General features: G+C 34.7%; 1 protein-coding gene across 3 annotated transcripts in view; it reads left to right on the top strand.

Moving 5' to 3' along the window:
• Positions 1–19,501, top strand: part of LOC149777586 (proline-serine-threonine phosphatase-interacting protein 2-like) — a 71,292-nt gene that overhangs the window by 9,074 nt on the left and 42,717 nt on the right. For all 3 annotated transcript variants that reach the window (XM_089942209.1, XM_089942211.1, XM_089942210.1), the window contains exons 3-6: positions 5,862–5,936; positions 6,390–6,531; positions 8,541–8,603; positions 15,194–15,298. In XM_089942209.1, the coding sequence (XP_089798335.1) occupies positions 5,862–5,936; positions 6,390–6,531; positions 8,541–8,603; positions 15,194–15,298 (385 nt within the window). The remainder of the gene's footprint in view (positions 1–5,861; positions 5,937–6,389; positions 6,532–8,540; positions 8,604–15,193; positions 15,299–19,501) is intronic.

Below are 19,501 nucleotides of genomic sequence, written 5' to 3' on the forward strand. Positions count from 1 at the left end.
TTAAGCACAGATCCAACAAGATTATAAAAAAAGTTTTAACTTTTCCTTTACAGATAGAACAAAATATTTAAAAATTCTGTAAATTGAAAATAACTTAATTTCAATGAGCATTTGGGTATATATATGTCTTTTGTCGTGAGCTGATTTTTAATAAATTTACACCTAGGAACTTACATGAATCTACATTGTTTTGAATAAATTCACACCTAGGTACTTATGTGAATCTACATTGTCTTGAATAAATTCACACCTAGGTACTTACATGAATACATTACATTGTTTTAAATAAATTCACACCTAGGTACTTATGTGAATCTACATTGTTATGAATAAATTCACACCTGGGTACTTACATGAATACATTGCATTGTTTTGAATAAATTCACACCTGGGTACTTACATGAATACATTGCATTGTTTTGAATAAATTCACACCTAGGTACTTACATGAATCTACATTGTCTTGAATAAATTCACATCTAGGTACTTATGTGAATCTACATTGTTTTGATTAAATTCACACCTAGATACTTATGTGAATCTACATTGTTTTGAATAAATTCACACCGGGGTACTTACATGAATAATCTACATTGTTTTGAATAAATTTACACCTAAGTACTTACATGAATCTACATTGTTTTGTTACGTGAATCTACATTGTTTTGAATAAATTCACACCTAGGTACTTACGTTAATCTACATTGTTTTGAATAAATTCACACCAAGGTACTTACGTGAATTTACATTGTCTTGAATAAATTCACACTTAGGTACTTACGTGAATGTACATTGTTTTGAATAAATTCACACCTAGGTACTTACATGAATCTACATTGTTTTGAATAAATTCACACCAAGGTACTTACGTGAATTTACATTGTCTTGAATAAATTCACACTTAGGTACTTATGTGAATCTACATTGTCTTGAATAAATTCACACCTAGGTACTTACATGAATCTACATTGTTTTGAATAAATTCACACCAAGGTACTTACGTGAATTTACATTGTCTTGAATAAATTCACACCTAGGTACTTACGTGAATGTACATTGTTTTGAATAAATTCACACCTAGGTACTTACGTGAATCTACATTGTTTTGAATAAATTCACACCAAGGTACTTACTTGAGTGAATCTACATTGTTTTGAATAAATTCACACCAAGGTACTTACGTGAATCTACATTGTCTTGAATAAATTCACACCTAGGTAATTACGTGAATCGACATTGTTTTGAATAAATTCACACCTAGGTACTTACGTGAATCTACATTGTCTTGAATGTTTTGAATAAATTCACACCTAGGTACTTACGTGAATCTACATTGTCTTGAATAAATTCACACCTAGGTACTTACATGAATCTACATTGTTTTGAATGCATTCATACTTAGGTACTTACGTGAATCTGCATTGTTTTGAATAAATTCACACCTAGGTACTTACGTGAATCTGCATTGTTTTGAATACATTCACACCTAGGTACTTACATGAATCTACATTGTTTTGTTACGTGAATCTACGTTGTTTTGAATAAATTCACACCTAGGTACTTACGTGAATCTATATTGTTTTGAATAAATTCACACCAAGGTACTTACGTGAATTTACATTGTCTTGAATAAATTCAGACCTAGGTAATTACGTGAATCTACATTGTTTTGAATAAATTCACACCTATGTACTTACGTGAATCTACATTGTTTTGAATAAATTCACACCAAGGTACTTACGTGAATCTACATTGTCTTGAATGTTTTGAATAAATTCACACCTAGGTACTTACATGAATCTACATTGTTTTGAATACATTCATACTTAGGTACTTACGTGAATCTACATTGTTTTGAATAAATTCACACCTAGATACTTACGTGAATCTACATTGTTTTGAATACATTCACACCTAGGTACTTACGTGAATCTACATTGTTTTGAATAAATTTATACCTAGGTACTTACCTGAATCTACATTGTTTTTTTTATAAAAAAAGAGATCAATTCATACCTAATTAAATACATGAATCTATATTGTTTTGTTTTTTTTAAATTCACACTTTGGGACTATGAGTCTACATTTTCGAACAATTAATAATTGAATTATATTAATGGGTTTGTCTTGTTACATCTTTCAAAAACGATAATTTGTGTTTTGCTAGCTTTATGAAGGAATTGTCACCTTGTCTTTTACCCACTTTGTGGTCAGTTTATTGAATAGAGTTCATTCGTCATGCTCAATTTATGGATAGGATAACTCTCAAGAGAGAGAGAGAGAGAGATCATTCTGGCATCCTTTATGCACGCGGTGTCATTCCTGCGATGTGGATATTACACATTACTAGTGTGCTGAGAGGTACTAGTTTCGAACTAGAACAAGGAAGTCATGACCTGAGGTCTGCAACACAACAATTCTTTAATTAATTCAAACAAAACTCGATATAGACAAATTGCACACAAATCAAACATCACTCGATATAGACAAATTACACACAAATCAAGTTATACATACTTAAAATATGTAATAAAATTGTTATTTTTGTTTAAAGCTAACCAACTTCACACAGTTATATAATTTCTGTATTTTGGAATTAAATGCAGAATAAGTTACCAATAATCCAAAAGTGCTTAAGAGTTAAATGTTAAAAACTATAACCAGAATTATTTGCAATCAAAGTATTTTATTGAATGTTTGTTCGAAAAACTAAGATATTATAATAAAGTTGGAGTATGTGCATTGGTTATAGCGCCCCGTTTTAAAGAATTCTTGGATTTGTATGATGACTTGCGTGATTATTGGAATTCGGCGCAATGGAAATATCCTTAGCCCGAAATAATTAGCCAATTACTAGGAGCAAACGTCACGGAGTGAAATGTTAATGAGTTTCCATGATGCCATGGTTCACTAGTAGTGAATTCAAGCCGAAACTGAATGAATGTACCTGCAATAAGATAGTCCTTATTAAAATCTAGTGGTGTACATTGGTGGCGTGACTGCAGTGGCAGTATTTACGGTAGGAAACCGAAAAATTACACAAAGGAATAAATAAGAAGGGACTCGCCAGATACCGTTTATGTCGTCATGGTGGCAAATGTGGTGCAGTTATATTGGCGAAATGTGCCTGTTACGCGTACATTGACTGGCCTAAGGTGGTGGAGTTAAAATAGTTCCTAGTGTTAAGGAATACTCGTATACCTACGGCGTGAACGGCTGGCGGTACGGAAACGTGATGAAGAGAAACCATACAGATGTATATATATTTGGCAGGTTGTTTTATCTGTAGTCTTGCATTGATTAGAGTAAAATTGAAGGATAGAACGGACACGTCGGGCTTTCTAATTTACAACTGAAGTTGTATGGAAGTCTTTGGAAAGTTGGGGTAAACTTATGATTTCTAGCGTGATTCGCGCCAGGGTTTTGACACCGCTCGGTCAAGTAAAGACCCCTGGCTTATAACAATATTATTTTCTGTAATTTAAATGGTATTTTGTTGCTAAATTGATTATTAGTAAGCATGAAGTTGGTGGTAAACCATTTATAAAATAGTCAATCATATATTTACATATTCTAAATAAAATTTAAATAATCCATGATACTTTATATTTAATAATCAATATTGTATAATAATAACAGATTACAGATGCTTTAATAGTAAGTTAAACAATTTCAGACATTCCTTAATAGGACATGGCTTACAACACTCAGCTTCAATTTACACGTTCTTGGAGTGCGTAAAGCAGCTTGTGCTTCCGAAAAATAATGAAGAACCCTCCATTTTGCATTCCGCTTCTAAGAATAATTTGCCTCGTCAAAAACTGCATACAGACTTTAACTGTGTTGCTTTCTGTTATTATGCCTTTCTTTACGTCAGCAACTGGGAATGTTGTTGGCGCAGATCGTTTTTCTCATGTATGTAGTGTATTTGGTAACGTTCTTTATTAGAATATACAAGAATGCAGAGTACATAAGAGCAATAGTAATCTCTACTGAACATTTGTTTTACAATAATAGTTTTAACAATAATAAACGTTATTAAAGGCATACAATTTTGAATTACACAATACAAATATTCTAACAATCATCATCTTTATTAAAATATTACAAATTTGAATTACAATCCTAAGAATTGCACTTTATACAAATTCCTCAAAACTTCCATCGTGACACTAGTGTTAACCTTAAGGGTTTCAAGAACGAGGAGATGATTCCCAAATTATCCACCATAGTTTGCAATGGCTCTTCATTTTTAGCAAAAGTTTCTGCATCTTCTGCATATAATGACAAAAATACAAACAAATTATATGAAGAGAAAAAATCCACATTCAATATGCGAGTAACAATATCGCTTATAAAAATGCAAACAAGATTGGTGAAAGTGGCTGTCCTTGTTTCAAACCATATTGTGAGTAAAAAACAAAAACAACCACAAACTATTTACAAAATTTTAAAAAGGATGTAAAACCTTCACTACAACCGAATTAACCTCGATATTGATTAATTTATGCCACAACATATTGCGGTTGAATTTTTTCGAACTTTTTCTCATTATCGACGAATATACAATGTATATTTTTAAACAGAACTCAACACATTGGAAATAAGTGCGTTCTGAACAAATATGCAATCTAAAGTGGCTTGATTCTTCTATAAGCCGTATTGGTTTTCAGTTATTTTTAAAAAATATTTGTCAGCCCATTTACATACACTTTCATTCAATATATTGGAATAAATGCTAATGTTATAAAGAAGGTAATATCCCTATAGTGATTAGCGTTATTGATATTACCTTTGTTATGAATAGGTAATGTAACGCCTTTACTCCATAAATCTGGGTAATAACCACCTTGGAAAATAGCATTAAAAACTCTTCAAAAATTATTATAAACATTAAGAGAGTTAACAATCATTTCGGACTGTATATTATGGAATCTTGTTGATTTCTTTTCAATGATTTAACATCCTTATTTAAAAATGTTATCTGGTGAATATCTATATTTAGGTCTGCATCGACTATTTCACAATCTATCCAGACTGGGTAATTATCTTCTAAATGTTCAGTTATTATTTCACGGGGACCATAAATGTTTTTTTTTTTTTTAAATTCTATAAAAGTCATTTGCGCATAATTCACTAGTTGACTTTTTTCTTTATATAGTATTTGCTAATCTCTCTTCAAATGTTTCTAGATTTAGAGTTAGCCATATTGATTAATTTTATATCCTCATTTCTTGTTTGAAATCTTCTTAGATTCATTACAGTTTAATTTAGCATTAATATCTTTATTAATTATTTTAAAGCTTTATTTTCAGGGTACTCGTTTCTATTTACATTAATTAGTATTTGGTTTTTTTTTGTTTCTTTGAAAACGGAATTTTTCAGACAGATCCCCCAACTCTCTCTCCTTTTCCATTTTTAGTCAGAGGATTTGATGTTTGATATTTACTGTTTTAACGAGTAAATGGAAATGTAAAAATATTACTTTTTTGACATCATTGATAAAAGTACACGGAAACTAGGTGACAAATGAGAAAAAAAATATTATCACTCTTCATGGCCCAGGTACCATGGATACAGATATGTATTTCATTGTAAGTAAGTAAATTTCTGGATAATTAACAATATCTATTTCTTTTAAGAATAAATCGTTGGGATGCATCAATATTAAATAATTGGACCATGTATCTATCTTTGACGTCATTCATTAATATTTTCTTTTTCAGTTATATTACTAATTTCTCCAAATTTATAGTGAATAGAACCAAAATAATAACTCTTTCAGCAAATATAAGACATGATTATTAGAAGAAGCTTTATTCATTGTTTGCCGATAGTCATTAAATGTTTCATCTGCACAGAGCCAAAGCGGAAATAGAATACAGTAAATTACTGACTAATCTTGTGAAAAAGGCGGACGGCAAGGAAGAGACTGGGTAAGTAATTCGAGTGCTTTTATATATTGTGTTTCCGTTTTAGATTTAGAACATGGTTTACAAATAAAATTCATTTACATGTATCTGAAATACTTCTTAAAGCCGATACCAGTTTTATCAAGTAACAACATACAGATCAGCTCAAATGATTAACCTTCGAAATTTCAAATAAGCTCACATTTTTCGTAGACCAAAAGGCACTATTCAAAAAAGAAGAATTCATCGAACAGTACAAAAGGCTTTAACTCGATTCTAATTTAAATAATAGGATATATATATATATATATATATATATATATATATATATATATATATATATATATATATATATATATATATATATATATATAAAGTATACATTTAACTTTAATGTTAAACACGCACACACACACACACACACACACACACACACTCAATAGCATATGCAACTTTCAATCTGTGCTTTTTCATCAGTATTTTAGGAAATGGATGGAGAGAACTAAAATCACAAACCGAGAGCATAGCACAATTGCACGTTGATGCCTCGAAACAATTTGAACAACTAGCCGATGAACTTGTTGCATTTAACAACACACAGAAAGACTCCAAGAAAAAAGTGAGTAATACATATACAAGTTTAGGTGACCAAATTGATACTATTGGTAGGGACCAGCATGCCAGTCAGAATTGTACATCTTATAAGTTTCGCTTCTACTATAGACCTCTACACACGCTCTAGACTGATCTGTTGCTGTTTGTGGTTGGAATCTTAACAGTACATATATCGTCTTGCAAATTTGAAGGCGGCTCTGTGAGCTGGGCGAAATCTTCCAAGTATATTACATGCGTTGCCCAGGCTCAATAGAAAATCTTCCTAAGGCTAGAATACTTCTTCTAGTTTGTGAAAACATTTGGTTTAATTGATTTGTATAGTTTATCGTGTTGTTGAATTCTGTGTAACGTATGGCCCAATAGTGGAACTGATCATTTCATGAGATGAAATGGTCCATGAAATAGTCTATGAAATGGTCCATGAAATAGTCCATGAAATGGACTGGACAGTCATTTTTCTCGCTTCATAATATGGACCTCCACGTTTAATGAAGGGAGTGATGTGAATGCTATTTCATGAAATGTTCAAGGTAAACTCTTTAGTGTTATGAAATGGGAAGGTGATGTGTACAAAGTCTTAAAATCTTTGTCACAATATTATACAAGAAAACCATATCTATATTACATTATGCAGCTTAAGGTGCATATCAGCTGTTAAAATTATCAAAACTTGTTAACAATCGACCAATTAATTAATCTGGTTAGTGGGATTTCCTTTCAAAGTAGCATTTGTTTTCTAGTAGCTCAAGGTAATATATAACCTCAACTAATATAAAGGATATAATTTCTTTCTCTTTTGTCACAGATTGGAGGAAATCGATTATTTCAAGCTGTTTGGGGGCAATAGTTTCCACAAAATCAAAGGAAGAATTTATTTAGCTGTTTGTTGGTCATATTTTTTTAGTTAAAAAATCTCCTCCCTTTCCCCATCTCAAGATCCTAAGAAGCAGCACCTTTGTATGAAAAGGCTGATTGTATTCAGTCATGCATGGCTACACTTAAATACAGATACATGTATAACTTGTAAATGGACTATATTTAGCCTTTGATTCCAGGGATTCAATGAAATTATCAAATTCCTACACTAAGTTCTCTTATGAAAATCCTACTTCTCGTATGCCATTTTAAGTTCTGCCAATTCTTCATGCATAGATTGGTATTTATTGTGTATCAGATCCGCAATTCAATCTCACTTGCATAGATGGATATTTATTGAATCTATCAGATCTGCAGTTCAATCTCTCTTGCATAGATTGATATTTATTGTGTATCAGATCCGCAATTCAGTCTCACTTGCATAGTTTTATATTATATTGAACTTAAAATGTTCTTCCATCGCTTTAAAACTACTTTCCCTGTGTAGATATATTTTTCAAAATTACTAGCGCGGCACTCCTGTGAGTGCAAGGCGCAATTGGGCCAAATCTGTCCAATCGGCCTGAGGCTGGCCCTGTGCCTGGGCTAGCTTCAGAAAAGTGCATGCACGTGCTTTAAGGGAAAAATTGGACAAAATCCCTAAACTATTTAGCTTTCCATTTGTTGGTCTCCAGATTTATGACATTGTATGACTTGTTCCTATGGAAAAATTTTCAGAAATAGGTAATGATAGTTTCCAGCCGTAAAACTGCACTACGAATGCAACTAACAGTTATGAAATTCCACACATGGAAAATCTGTGTACGGTTTCGTAGGTGTCATTGTGTTTCTCCTGTGTAGGGTATTTTCAGCAGCTCACAAATTTAAGACTAAAAATGAGTAGATTTTTGTTGTTTACACTATCTGACCATAACAGTTGTACACGGTTGTCTAACATCATTTTGAAATGTATACTGTCATAAGGATGACTCATATTAATCTTTTGTGACATATAAAGTGAACGACCAAGGGGCAGTATAATAATAATAATAATAGTAAAGCAAAATTATGCAGGAACCGATGCTCACTAAATTAGTTTATAAAGGTTACGAAAGATGCTAAATGGTACAGAAATTCAGAAGTATCTCTTTTGTATAGGTGGAGCAGACGATGAAGGGATTGATTCAGGCCAAAAACCAACAGTATCAAAGGACTGAGCACGTATGTGAAAATTATCAAAGTGGAACTCTGTCTTTTTATATTGAATATATCATAATATCTTGTATTTTGGACTAAACGTGATTGAAGCATGATCGATAACACGCTGGTCAGACCATAAACATGGGGCTAAAATCTGACACATTTGTATCATCTGGACGGACAAATTATATTATCTTTTATCTGAATTTGTACATGTCCCAAACTTGCATTCCTGTATGATGGCAAGTAGATATACGGGCAAAACTTTGATTGACTTAGAGTTTTCATCTACTCCATGAAATCTAGTTTATCTACCAGGTTCTCATAATACAACTGTTTCTCATCAGCAATCCTATTGTTACAGGTGTTTGCAATGTACAGAATTTAGTACATTTTATTTCCTTAACCATACATAATCGTTTTGCCACTTTTATCATACTCAGTGCAAAATTCTCTCTACAAAGAGCCAGAGTAAGTTAGTTATTTGTGGTGTAGATGCCAGGTGAGGTATGACATGTTCGTTTGTGCACCACTGGGTGAAAACGTGCCAGTTGCCTTCATATGATTTCAGAGTGGAGGACCCTCTTGCTAGAGCAATCTCTTTATGACTGGTTGTAAGAATTGTTTACTTCTGAGAGCCTGTTTCTTATGATCCAGACATTCAGGTTCCGTAGCTCTGAGTAGGAATGAAACAACTGCCATTGTGGTTGTTTGAGTAGATGAGGGAAAATCCAAAGTCTCTGAGGAGTTCCCATTGCGAGATTGATAAGATCATTGATCCACAACTTCTCCCATTCAAATGGTACAATGAGGATAAGGCGACTGTCAGATTCTCTTGGTTTTTTGTATCACTTTTAGGAATCAGAGGTGTTGGAGGGTATGCATCAAGGTCGTTTCCAAACTATCAATAGAGCATTGACTACCAAGGTCGTTTCCAAACTATCAATAGAGCATTGACTACCCGGGCTTTGAGTCCGGCACTGGAGATATGAAGGATGAGAGTTGGTATTTCCCTTGTCGCAAACAGATTCATCAATGGTCGGTCCCATTCGCTACATATCTGAATGAAAAACCGAGGGATGAAAATACCATTATGTCTGCATTAGGTGAATGTTCCCGGACAAAGCTTCAGCTAGTGTGTTAGGAGTTCTGGGATACGGCATATGTGTACACGGATTTGTTGTTGACAACACCACTTTAATAAGTCCCACACCAGGACGCAAAGGTCTTGGGAACTGGTTCCTCCTTGTTCTTTGAGATAAGTCGCCACTGTAGAGTTGTAAATTTCCTGCCACCAGTGACAGGCTTTCATAATGGCCGTCATCCCCAGAATTTATTAATACGAAGACGTCGTTCCTGGGGAGAGCAGCACCGCTGGCTTCCCAAAAGGATGGTAGTAGGTGGACTCCCCGCATTCCATACTTGCATCAGTATAGATTGTAATCTCAGGCGGTTGTACTGGTAGACATATAACTGCAGTGAGCCAAGTTATGTTGCCCCAGCTCCACAGATGGTGCCTCAGTTGTGTGCAGATGGTGAGAGGATGTTCTAGTGGGCAAATTTTAGGCCTTCATTTGGGCAGAATAATCATTTAGAATGTGCATATAGGAAGGCGACCTAGGACCATGATGTCTGCTGTTGCATTGAGCAAATTTAGTAGGCAAAGAAATTCTCATGTTGATAGAGTTCCTTGAAAGTAAAAGGTGCTACCATGGTTCGAATTTCAATGCTCGATCTTGAGGGAGATGAAATATGTTGCCTGTGTGTTGAACTCCATGCCTAGGTGAACAAAGTGTTGAGATGGTACTAGGTCAGATCTTTCCTTCTTGACAAGTAGTCCAGATTGGTAACTAGGGATATCATGTCTTGTTAGCTCTAACTCACTGATGTGTCTGCAGGATGTTGTCCAGGTAACCTAATGTTGCTGCCATAGAAATGGTCCAGACATGCGCCATTACTCAATTCATCAGCTGAGTGTAGCCCTGGGGCCCAATGTTGAGCTCCAATGGGAGTGCCCTGAATTGGTATACGATGTTGTAGGTTAATTACAGGTAAGTCCTGGAAGTTTTGTGAATAGGGACATGAAGTATGTGTGTTTAAATCCACATTGATGGCGAAGTCTCCCTTATGGATGGCATTCAAAATGCACTGTGCTGTTTCCATTGAGAACCAATGGGCATGGATGAATTGGTTGAGGGTATGTAGATCGGTGACCAGATGCCAAGTGCTGTTTGTGTCTTGGGAAAAGTCTGGAATGAATAATAGGACTCTCTTGATGCTATATCCACTTTGGTATGCAAGAACTGCGGCTATCGCTTGGCGGAGCTTTGATAGGAAGGTTTTCAGAGGTGCATGTCCAATGAGTGACCTTTGGGTGCTTATGTATTGATTTCCCATATGATCCCTGTATAGATGCTCCAGTTGTGGGTGGGAGGGAAATGTCTCCTTTATGGATTGTTTGTGGACTTCTTCAATCTGGATGTTAAACAGAAGGTTATAGGATAAAGGTTGTGCTCATAGCCTGGCCTTATGTTGGTCGTTCAGGAAAATGCAGGCATAGAGCACTGAGTTGCATTCTGCAAATTGTAAATTGTTGCTGCAGTTACAGCATTGGCCAAAGTGTGTTGGGTGGCTCTGTTCAGTACTCAGGACATTCTTGAGACTGGCCCTCATGCATGTCCTGAGGTATTCAGTGTGGGAGAAGATAAACCATGTTCCACCTGTTGGAAGATATCAGTAGAGACGAAAGTCCAACATATCAGCCATGGCATCTATATTGCATGCTATCTGCCGGGTGTCATCAATCCATACATATGGACTGAGGCTTTTGTCATCTCCAAGCAGTGATATCACTGTCAACTGCTGTGGTTTCTAAATGAAAAACTGGTGTGTGGCATAGGTAGAACTGCTGATGAACTGATGATGAAGTCATGGTTAGAATGTCTGTAACTCTTCCAGACCAGAGAAGTAATTGAAGTTGAACTCTTCCATTTTGTCATAAGATCAACAGATGCTGGAGCTCTGGTCCAGGTTGTTGATGAAGTGGGAGGAGGAGGACAAAACTCTGGGGGTCGAAGGTCAAAAATGTCCTCAATGTAAGCTTGGAAGGCTGCATCTTCCCATGCCATCAGTTAATGTAGAATAGATGACAGCACTGGAGAACTAGCAATGTCATCTTGGTTGCATGTGGTGAGGCTCCCTGTAATGCTTGAGACTTAGCTCGTGAAGAGTGATAATATCACTAAACTTGTAGAATGATCTGAATTAGAAACCATGACTTCAAGACAGTCACTGAGTAAAGAGTCTCTTCTCATGGCAAAGTGTAGAGAAATTGCAAAACGACATGTGTTGATGCATGAGGAACTATTCATGGCATCATGCCAAGTGAGTGTCTCAGGGTGGTATGAGGGTTGAACTGGTCCCTGCACATGTCTGCAAAGGTCGGGTTCGATGTACTGGAAGCCAGGTTCTTAGTGATTGAGCCTGTAATATTGATGTTTTGGCCGTTAATGATCCCTAGTATATGGCCTAGGCTGGTCGCGATGGAAATAGGCCATCCATGTAAGGAGATATCATTAGGATCATCAGTTGGGAGAGGTTGTGGGGTGTTTTACCAATGTAATCTGTCCATATGTCTGTTGAATAAGAGGGAACATGGCTGTCTGTTTGTTCTGTCTCTCACTGTTTTGCAAAAGGAATTGAGTCAAACAAGAAGGGGGCAAGGTATAGGGAGTTGCCAAGAATGCTGTTTCCTGTTGTGGTGACTTGGTTGCTGGAACTGTTTCAGAGTGTGGCAATATCTGGCACTTCGTGGCTGAAGGGCAAGCTTATTATCTCTCTTGTCTGCCATACATTTTTACACTGAGGAAAGATCAGCATGCAGACTGATGACATATTCATGCTGAACTGTCTGTTTTTGCACTTTGTCTATGAAGTGCCTATAAAGACTTCATCAAAGACAAGTGCCATAATGATTCATGCTAAGACAAGTGCCTATAATGATTCATTTTAACATAGGTACCTATAATGACTTTATCCTAACACAAGCACCAATAATGACTTGATCCTAAGACAAGTGCCAAGGTGACTTCATCCTAAGACAAGTGCCTATAATGACTTCATTCTAACATAGGTACCTATAATGACTTGATCCTAAGACAAGTGCCAATAATGACTTGATCCTAAGACAAGTGCCTATAATGACTTGATCCTAAGACCTGTGCCATGCTGACTTCATCCTAAGACAAGTGCCTATAATGACTTCATCCTAAGACAAGTGCCATGGTGACTTCATCCTAAGACAAGTGCCATGGTGACTTCATCCTAAGACAAGTGCCATGGTGACTTCATCCTAAGACAAGTGCCATGGTGACTTCATCCTAAGACAAGTGCCTATAATGACTTCATCCTAAGACAAGTGCCAATAATGACTTCATCCTAAGACAAGTGCCAATAATGACTTCATCCTAAGACAAGTGCCAGTAATGACATCATCCTAAGATAAATACTTAGGATGATTTAATACTAAGATAATGCATATTAGGACTGGAGTTTTAATTTTCATGAAATTATGTTTTGATTAAATATTCATGACAAAGTGCCATATGTTTTTAAATTTAAAAGAAAGTGACACCACATTTGTCATTTAAGAACATTATATACTTAGTTAGAAGAGAGAGAGAGAGAGGATGTTATCCCCAGATGCTACAGGATGATGTGTAAAATGAAGAAGTGAAATTATTTGTATATATATAAACACAACATTATCATCACATACTAAGATTTGAACCCAAGTCTGTAGTTATGGTACACCTTACCTCGTGGGTGATGGGGAGGGGGGGGCAAGGGTGAGTGTCCAGTATGTATACAGATCTGTAAGCCTAGTGTCCTTTGATTTTTATTTAACGATGATTAAAGGTAGAAAAAATCCCACAAACTCAGGTGCATCAATACCAAGACAAGACTCTTAACACAATGATGCACACTGATTAAATAACTGAATGGTAACTAAAATAATCTAACAAAAAATATGGTTCCTAACTGGAGTGAATTGTAAGATGTAATATAAAACAAACAGTCTACAATAATAAATGAAATGAAATTAAACCAAAAATTAGGCACAAAAATAACAATAATTAATCACTCAACCAATGATAAGTGAATTTCAAAACAATAACAATGATATGGTTTTACTCAAACAGTGATAACTGGTTTCACTCATACAGTGATAACTGGCTTCAGATAAACAGTGATGATGTCTTTCACTAAAATAATTCAAACTGGTTTTATAAAAAAGGGAAATTTTTTCACTCAAATAGTGATAACTGGTTTAACTCAAATAGTGATAACTTTTAATATAAATTTGGACATAGATCTTGCTGTGTCCAATTCATAGCCACAAGGTAATTCCAGCCCCACTGCTCTGGATGGTCAAGGAGCCACCACAAATGGTCCACCTTCATGGTCTGCCTAAGGATCCATAGAACCTCTTGTTCCCTGCAGACCCATTGGTCCTAAAGCTTTGGTCCCTCACCATGAGATAACCACCATCTTACTCAGGGCCAACATCACCACTGACAGCAGCACAATGGGTATATACCAACCGAAATTAGCACCCAGGCTAAAATAACACATACAGTATGGTGTAGCCACAAAAGATACAGCATAGCTCCATCACTATCACTCTGTCAGTCCTTCATCCCTTCACCCCTTTTCATCCCTTCACCCGTTTTCATCCCTTCACCCCATTTCATCCCTTCACCCCTTTTCAGCTCTACAGCTGGAGATATTGCACTGTAAAGTGGACCACTTACTGACAAGACTTTCTGTAATGTGAAATTTGAATGTACTGTGAGCATATATGTACACTGGCTATGTTGTAATGCATGGCTTGTGTGCTCAAGTTAAAATTGGTTTTCCATGATAAGCATTTTGTGCAGCTTGGAGTAAATTGAACTCACTACATTGAACTAATGTATGATATAGATAAACTACCCTCAGGTAATACTGCACACATACATGAAACCCGAGTACATTCTATTCCAAATATTCATAAACAATAAATATACACAGTTCCATGATAAATGCCCATGCCTTGCCTTGCCTGCATGCCCCAACCCCCATACTCTCTCAACAAGGCATTTTATCATAGAGGGTTCTAAATGAACAACAATAAAAAAATAAAAAAATGATCTAAAAATATTGGTAAAATGAAAACTTCAACTATTTCTATCATTTGTGTGCATTTTTGCATTGCAGGTGCTCCTGTCAATACATGAATATTTACCTAATTCCAAAATAGTATTGTGTGTACAGGATTATGGGACAATGTGAAGCCTACAAGAAAATTTTACTTTGAATTTCAGAATTGATGAATTTTCATTCTGCTTTATCCTTGTGTTTATCTGATGTTTCTTTTTAAATTTTCCTTGCAGTGTGAATGTGATAATTTTTCTAAATAAATTGTTAATGAAATAATACATTCTTTCATGATGGATACCAATTCCTGTTTGATTTATGTACATGACAATTTTATTTGCTTAGTTAATATTTTTTTATATATACTATACATTTGAGAATCTTCACAGAAAATCTTCTACATGCTATTTCAGGCAAGAAATAACTACATAACAAAGTGTAAAGAGAAAGACCTTTCAGAAGAACAGTACAAATTCAAGAAACAGGGAATTCAGACAACTATAAAAGAACTTCAGAAGGTTTTAACCAACTTTATTATTTAAAAATGTCTTTCAGTAAGAAAGTGCTGATCAAATGAATCTTGATATCAAAAGATTGGATCATCCATTCTACCCAGCCTTAAAAAAATGAGATTGTATGATATACTGTGTACGACACTTGATGCAATATACAAGAGAAGTAGTATTGATTTAGTGGTTTCAGATTGAGATAGCAAATATATATAGAGGATTTTCTTTTCGTAAGTTAATACCAGATAGATTTCATTGTGCAGTACAAAATAGGTGATATTTTATATAGGCAAAATCACAAGTTAAAATATATCCTTTTTTGGTACCAAAAGATGAAATATATCCAGTATTTATGCAGGAAAAGAAAATTTCTTTTTGTTACATATGAAACTTGTTCCAGAATTGAAGTTTAGAAGAGTAAACTCACTCTTCAGTACAATGCCCCACCTCTTCTTCCTAGATTCACCTCTCTTTCATAGGTTGTCATGTGAACATCAGTGACTTAAGAGGGAGATGGGATTGGCCTAATCTGTTGCAGTAAATTACAATTTTGACATTTTGTAAAGTATTTGATCATAACTGACCACAAAGCAAGCCTGATTCAGCAATGCATCACAGTGGTGTTATCACTGTTATCAAGGAAGGAGGGGTCAGGTGTGGCCAAGTAGTCTAAAGTGCTTGCCATTCCAGATCACTCCCATCTCACCTCAGCCTGGATTTGAGTCTTGGGCTTGGCTAATGTTAGCATGTGAGATAGCTTGCCAGTAGCTTCTTGTTGGTCTTTGCTTCTTCCTGGGGTTTTCCTCCACCAGTTTTACTGGCTGCCATGTATAGCCTATCTTGTGCTGAAAAATGGTATTAAATCCACTACAACAACATTAAAGAAGGAAGGAAAATACCTTCATGGAGATGTAAATGGCATGAGTCAGATTTCTTCCTTAAAATTTTATTTCCATGTCTGAAATGTAATGGAGTTTCTGTCTATTTGTTCTAGTTCATACTGTCCTTGTTTGTGTTGCTGCAAGTGTAATTTCTGTAGGCACAATCAATCAAGCATTACATGGCATGATGGGAAATTCTATATTTTCCCATGTGAAAACATAGCAATGCAGAAAATATAAAAATTAGTTTTTGCTTCTGTATTTTAAACTTAAGTACATCATAAATATCATCATTATCTCAAACCTAAAATATCATAATCAGTCTAAATACAAAATAACTAAAATGTCATAATCTGTCTAAATACACAATAACTAAAATGTCATAATCTGTCTAAATACACAATAACTAAAATATCTTAATCAGTCTAAATACAAAATAACTAAAATGTCATAATCTGTCTAAATACACAATAACTAAAATATCATAATCAGTCTAAAAATACACAATAACTAAAATATCATAATCTGTCTAAATACACAATAACTAAAATATCATAATCAGTCTAAAAATACACAATAACTAAAATATCATAATCTGTTTAAATACAAAATAACTAAAATGTCATAATCTGTCTAAATACACAATAACTAAAATATCATAATCTGTCTAAATACACAATAACTAAACTATTATAATCTGTTTGAATACAAAATAACTAAAATGTCATAATCTGTCTAAATACACAATAACTAAAATATCATAATCAGTCTAAAAATACACAATAACTAAAATATCATAATCAGTCTAAAAATACACAATAACTAAAATATCATAATCAGTCTAAAAATACACAATAACTAAAATATTATAATCTGTTTAAATACAAAATAACTAAAATGTCATAATCTGTCTAAATACACAATAACTAAAATGTCATAATCTGTCTAAATACACAATAACTAAAATATCATAATTGGTCTAAAAATACACAATAACTAAAATATTATAACCTGACTAAATACAAAATATTATAGTTTAAGTAAATTGTCTTTTAGAGTGCAGTGATGCACATTAGAGAGACATTTTATAATAGTTAATAATGTTCTTGTTAAGACTTTGTGTCCAAAGAGAATGAATAAATGTACCCTATTGAATTTACCATCGTAGCATTCAGTTACATGACAAACATGATTCTTAACTGCACCAATCTCAATCTTCTTAAATTTGACAATAAAGTCACATGACCACTTGCTGCGAACTTTAGCCAAGTCCTAGCATCTGAAAGAAAGGAATTGGTGTTTACTGGTTGTAATTTTCTCATCTTACATTAATTGGAATACACTTTTTAAGAACTGTGATGCTTATGAAGTCTAAAACATACAAACAGCATCTTTACAGCACTCTCATTACTAAAGCAATGGGTGAAGTGCAGTGGGAGCATGAGAGAATGGAATTCTGTTACTTTTTTTGCTTGCCATTGTCCCCTCCACCTCTCAACATCTAAGTAACATGCATTCCCTCACTTCTTTATTTAGCACTACACCACTGCTTGAACCTCTCAACTCTCAACACCTGAATAATTTGCATTCCATCACTTCTTTATTTAGCACTACACCACTGCTTGAACCTCTCAACATCTGAGTAACATGCATTCCCTCACTTCTTTATTTAGCACTACACCACTGCTTGAACCTCTCAACATCTGAGTAACATGCATTCCCAAACTTCTTTATTTAGCACTACACCACTGCTTGAACCTCTCAACTCTCAACACCTGAGTAACATGCATTCCCTCACTTCTTTATTTAGCACTACACCACTGCTTGAACCTCTCAGCTCAAAACATCTGAGTAACATGCATTCCCTCACTTCTTTATTTAGCACTACACCACTGCTTGAACCTCTCAACATCTGAGTAACATGCATTCCCTCACTTCTTTATTTAGCACTACACCACTGCTTGAACCTCTCAACTCTCAACATCTGAGTAACATGCATTCCCTCACTTCTTTATTTAGCACTACACCACTGCTTGAACCTCTCAACTCTCAACATCTGAGTAACATGCATTCCATCACTTCTTTATTTAGCACTACACCACTGCTTGAACCTCTCAACTCTCAACATCTGAGTAACATGCATTCCCTCACTTCTTTATTTAGCACTACACCACTGCTTCAACCTCTCAACTCTCAACATCTGAGTAACATGCATTCCCTCACTTCTTTATTTAGCACTACACCACTGCTTCAACCTCTCAACTCTATGGGCAAAATCTTCTGTTTCACTGGTCTTGATTCAGGCACTGTCACTGGTTAGTTGATCCAAACAGCAAGTACATGTACAGTCAGCTCCACTTAAATGCATATCACTTAATTGCATAGATCGCTTAAGTGCATAGCAAAAGTATGGTCCCGTTTTATATTGTAAATATACATGAATTCTGCTTAAATGCATATTCCATTTATATGCATAGCTTGGGTCCAGTCCCAGTGCTATGCATATAAGCAGAGTTGACTGTATATATGTCTTTACATATGTTAATTAGATTAATTCAGTAGAAATTGACAGTACTTAACACAGAGTTTAGAAGTTGAATCTGTTGATGATGTTACATTCAAAGGTGTGGATTAATTAGTTTTAATTAGCGACAGTAGATTAAATGTTGTTTTATATCAAATTAAGATTTTATCCATAAATTTTGGTAATCTTTGGCTCTACACCTAAAGCAGATTTGTGTTTTGTAGTAAAGATGGAAAGCAAGGGTGAGTGTGATTAGGGATGTGTTATTCACTTACATGTTTATACATGACCTTATAGACATAGCAAGATTGAAAACTAAAGCATAGGAAACTCATATCTCTTCTACAAAGATTAAAAACATTGTGAGAAGTCAGCTTGCTTGATTTGTAAGAGGTCAGAACTCGATATCAGTAGGATAGGTTTAGTGAAAGATAGCAATTAGGAAATCACGTTAGTCAGAAGCATAATGTGTCTGCTTTACCATAAATCCCCATGTAGCATATAACCTTAACTACAATATTACTCTACCATAAATCCCCATGTAGCATATAACCTTAACTACAATATTACTCTACCATAAATCTCCATGTAGCATATAACCTTAACTACAATATTACTCTACCATAAATCCCCATGTAGCATATAACCTTAACTACAATATTACTCTACCATAAATCCCCATGTAGCATATAACCTTAACTACAATATTACTCTACCATAAATCCCCATGTATCATATAACCTTAACTACAATATTACTTTACCATAAATCCCCATGTAGCATATAACCTTAACTACAATATTACTC

The sequence above is a fragment of the Sinohyriopsis cumingii genome, chromosome 18, assembly GCF_028554795.1.
Source record: "Sinohyriopsis cumingii isolate HCF-2022 chromosome 18, ASM2855479v2, whole genome shotgun sequence".
Taxonomy (NCBI): Eukaryota; Metazoa; Mollusca; class Bivalvia; order Unionida; family Unionidae; genus Sinohyriopsis; species Sinohyriopsis cumingii.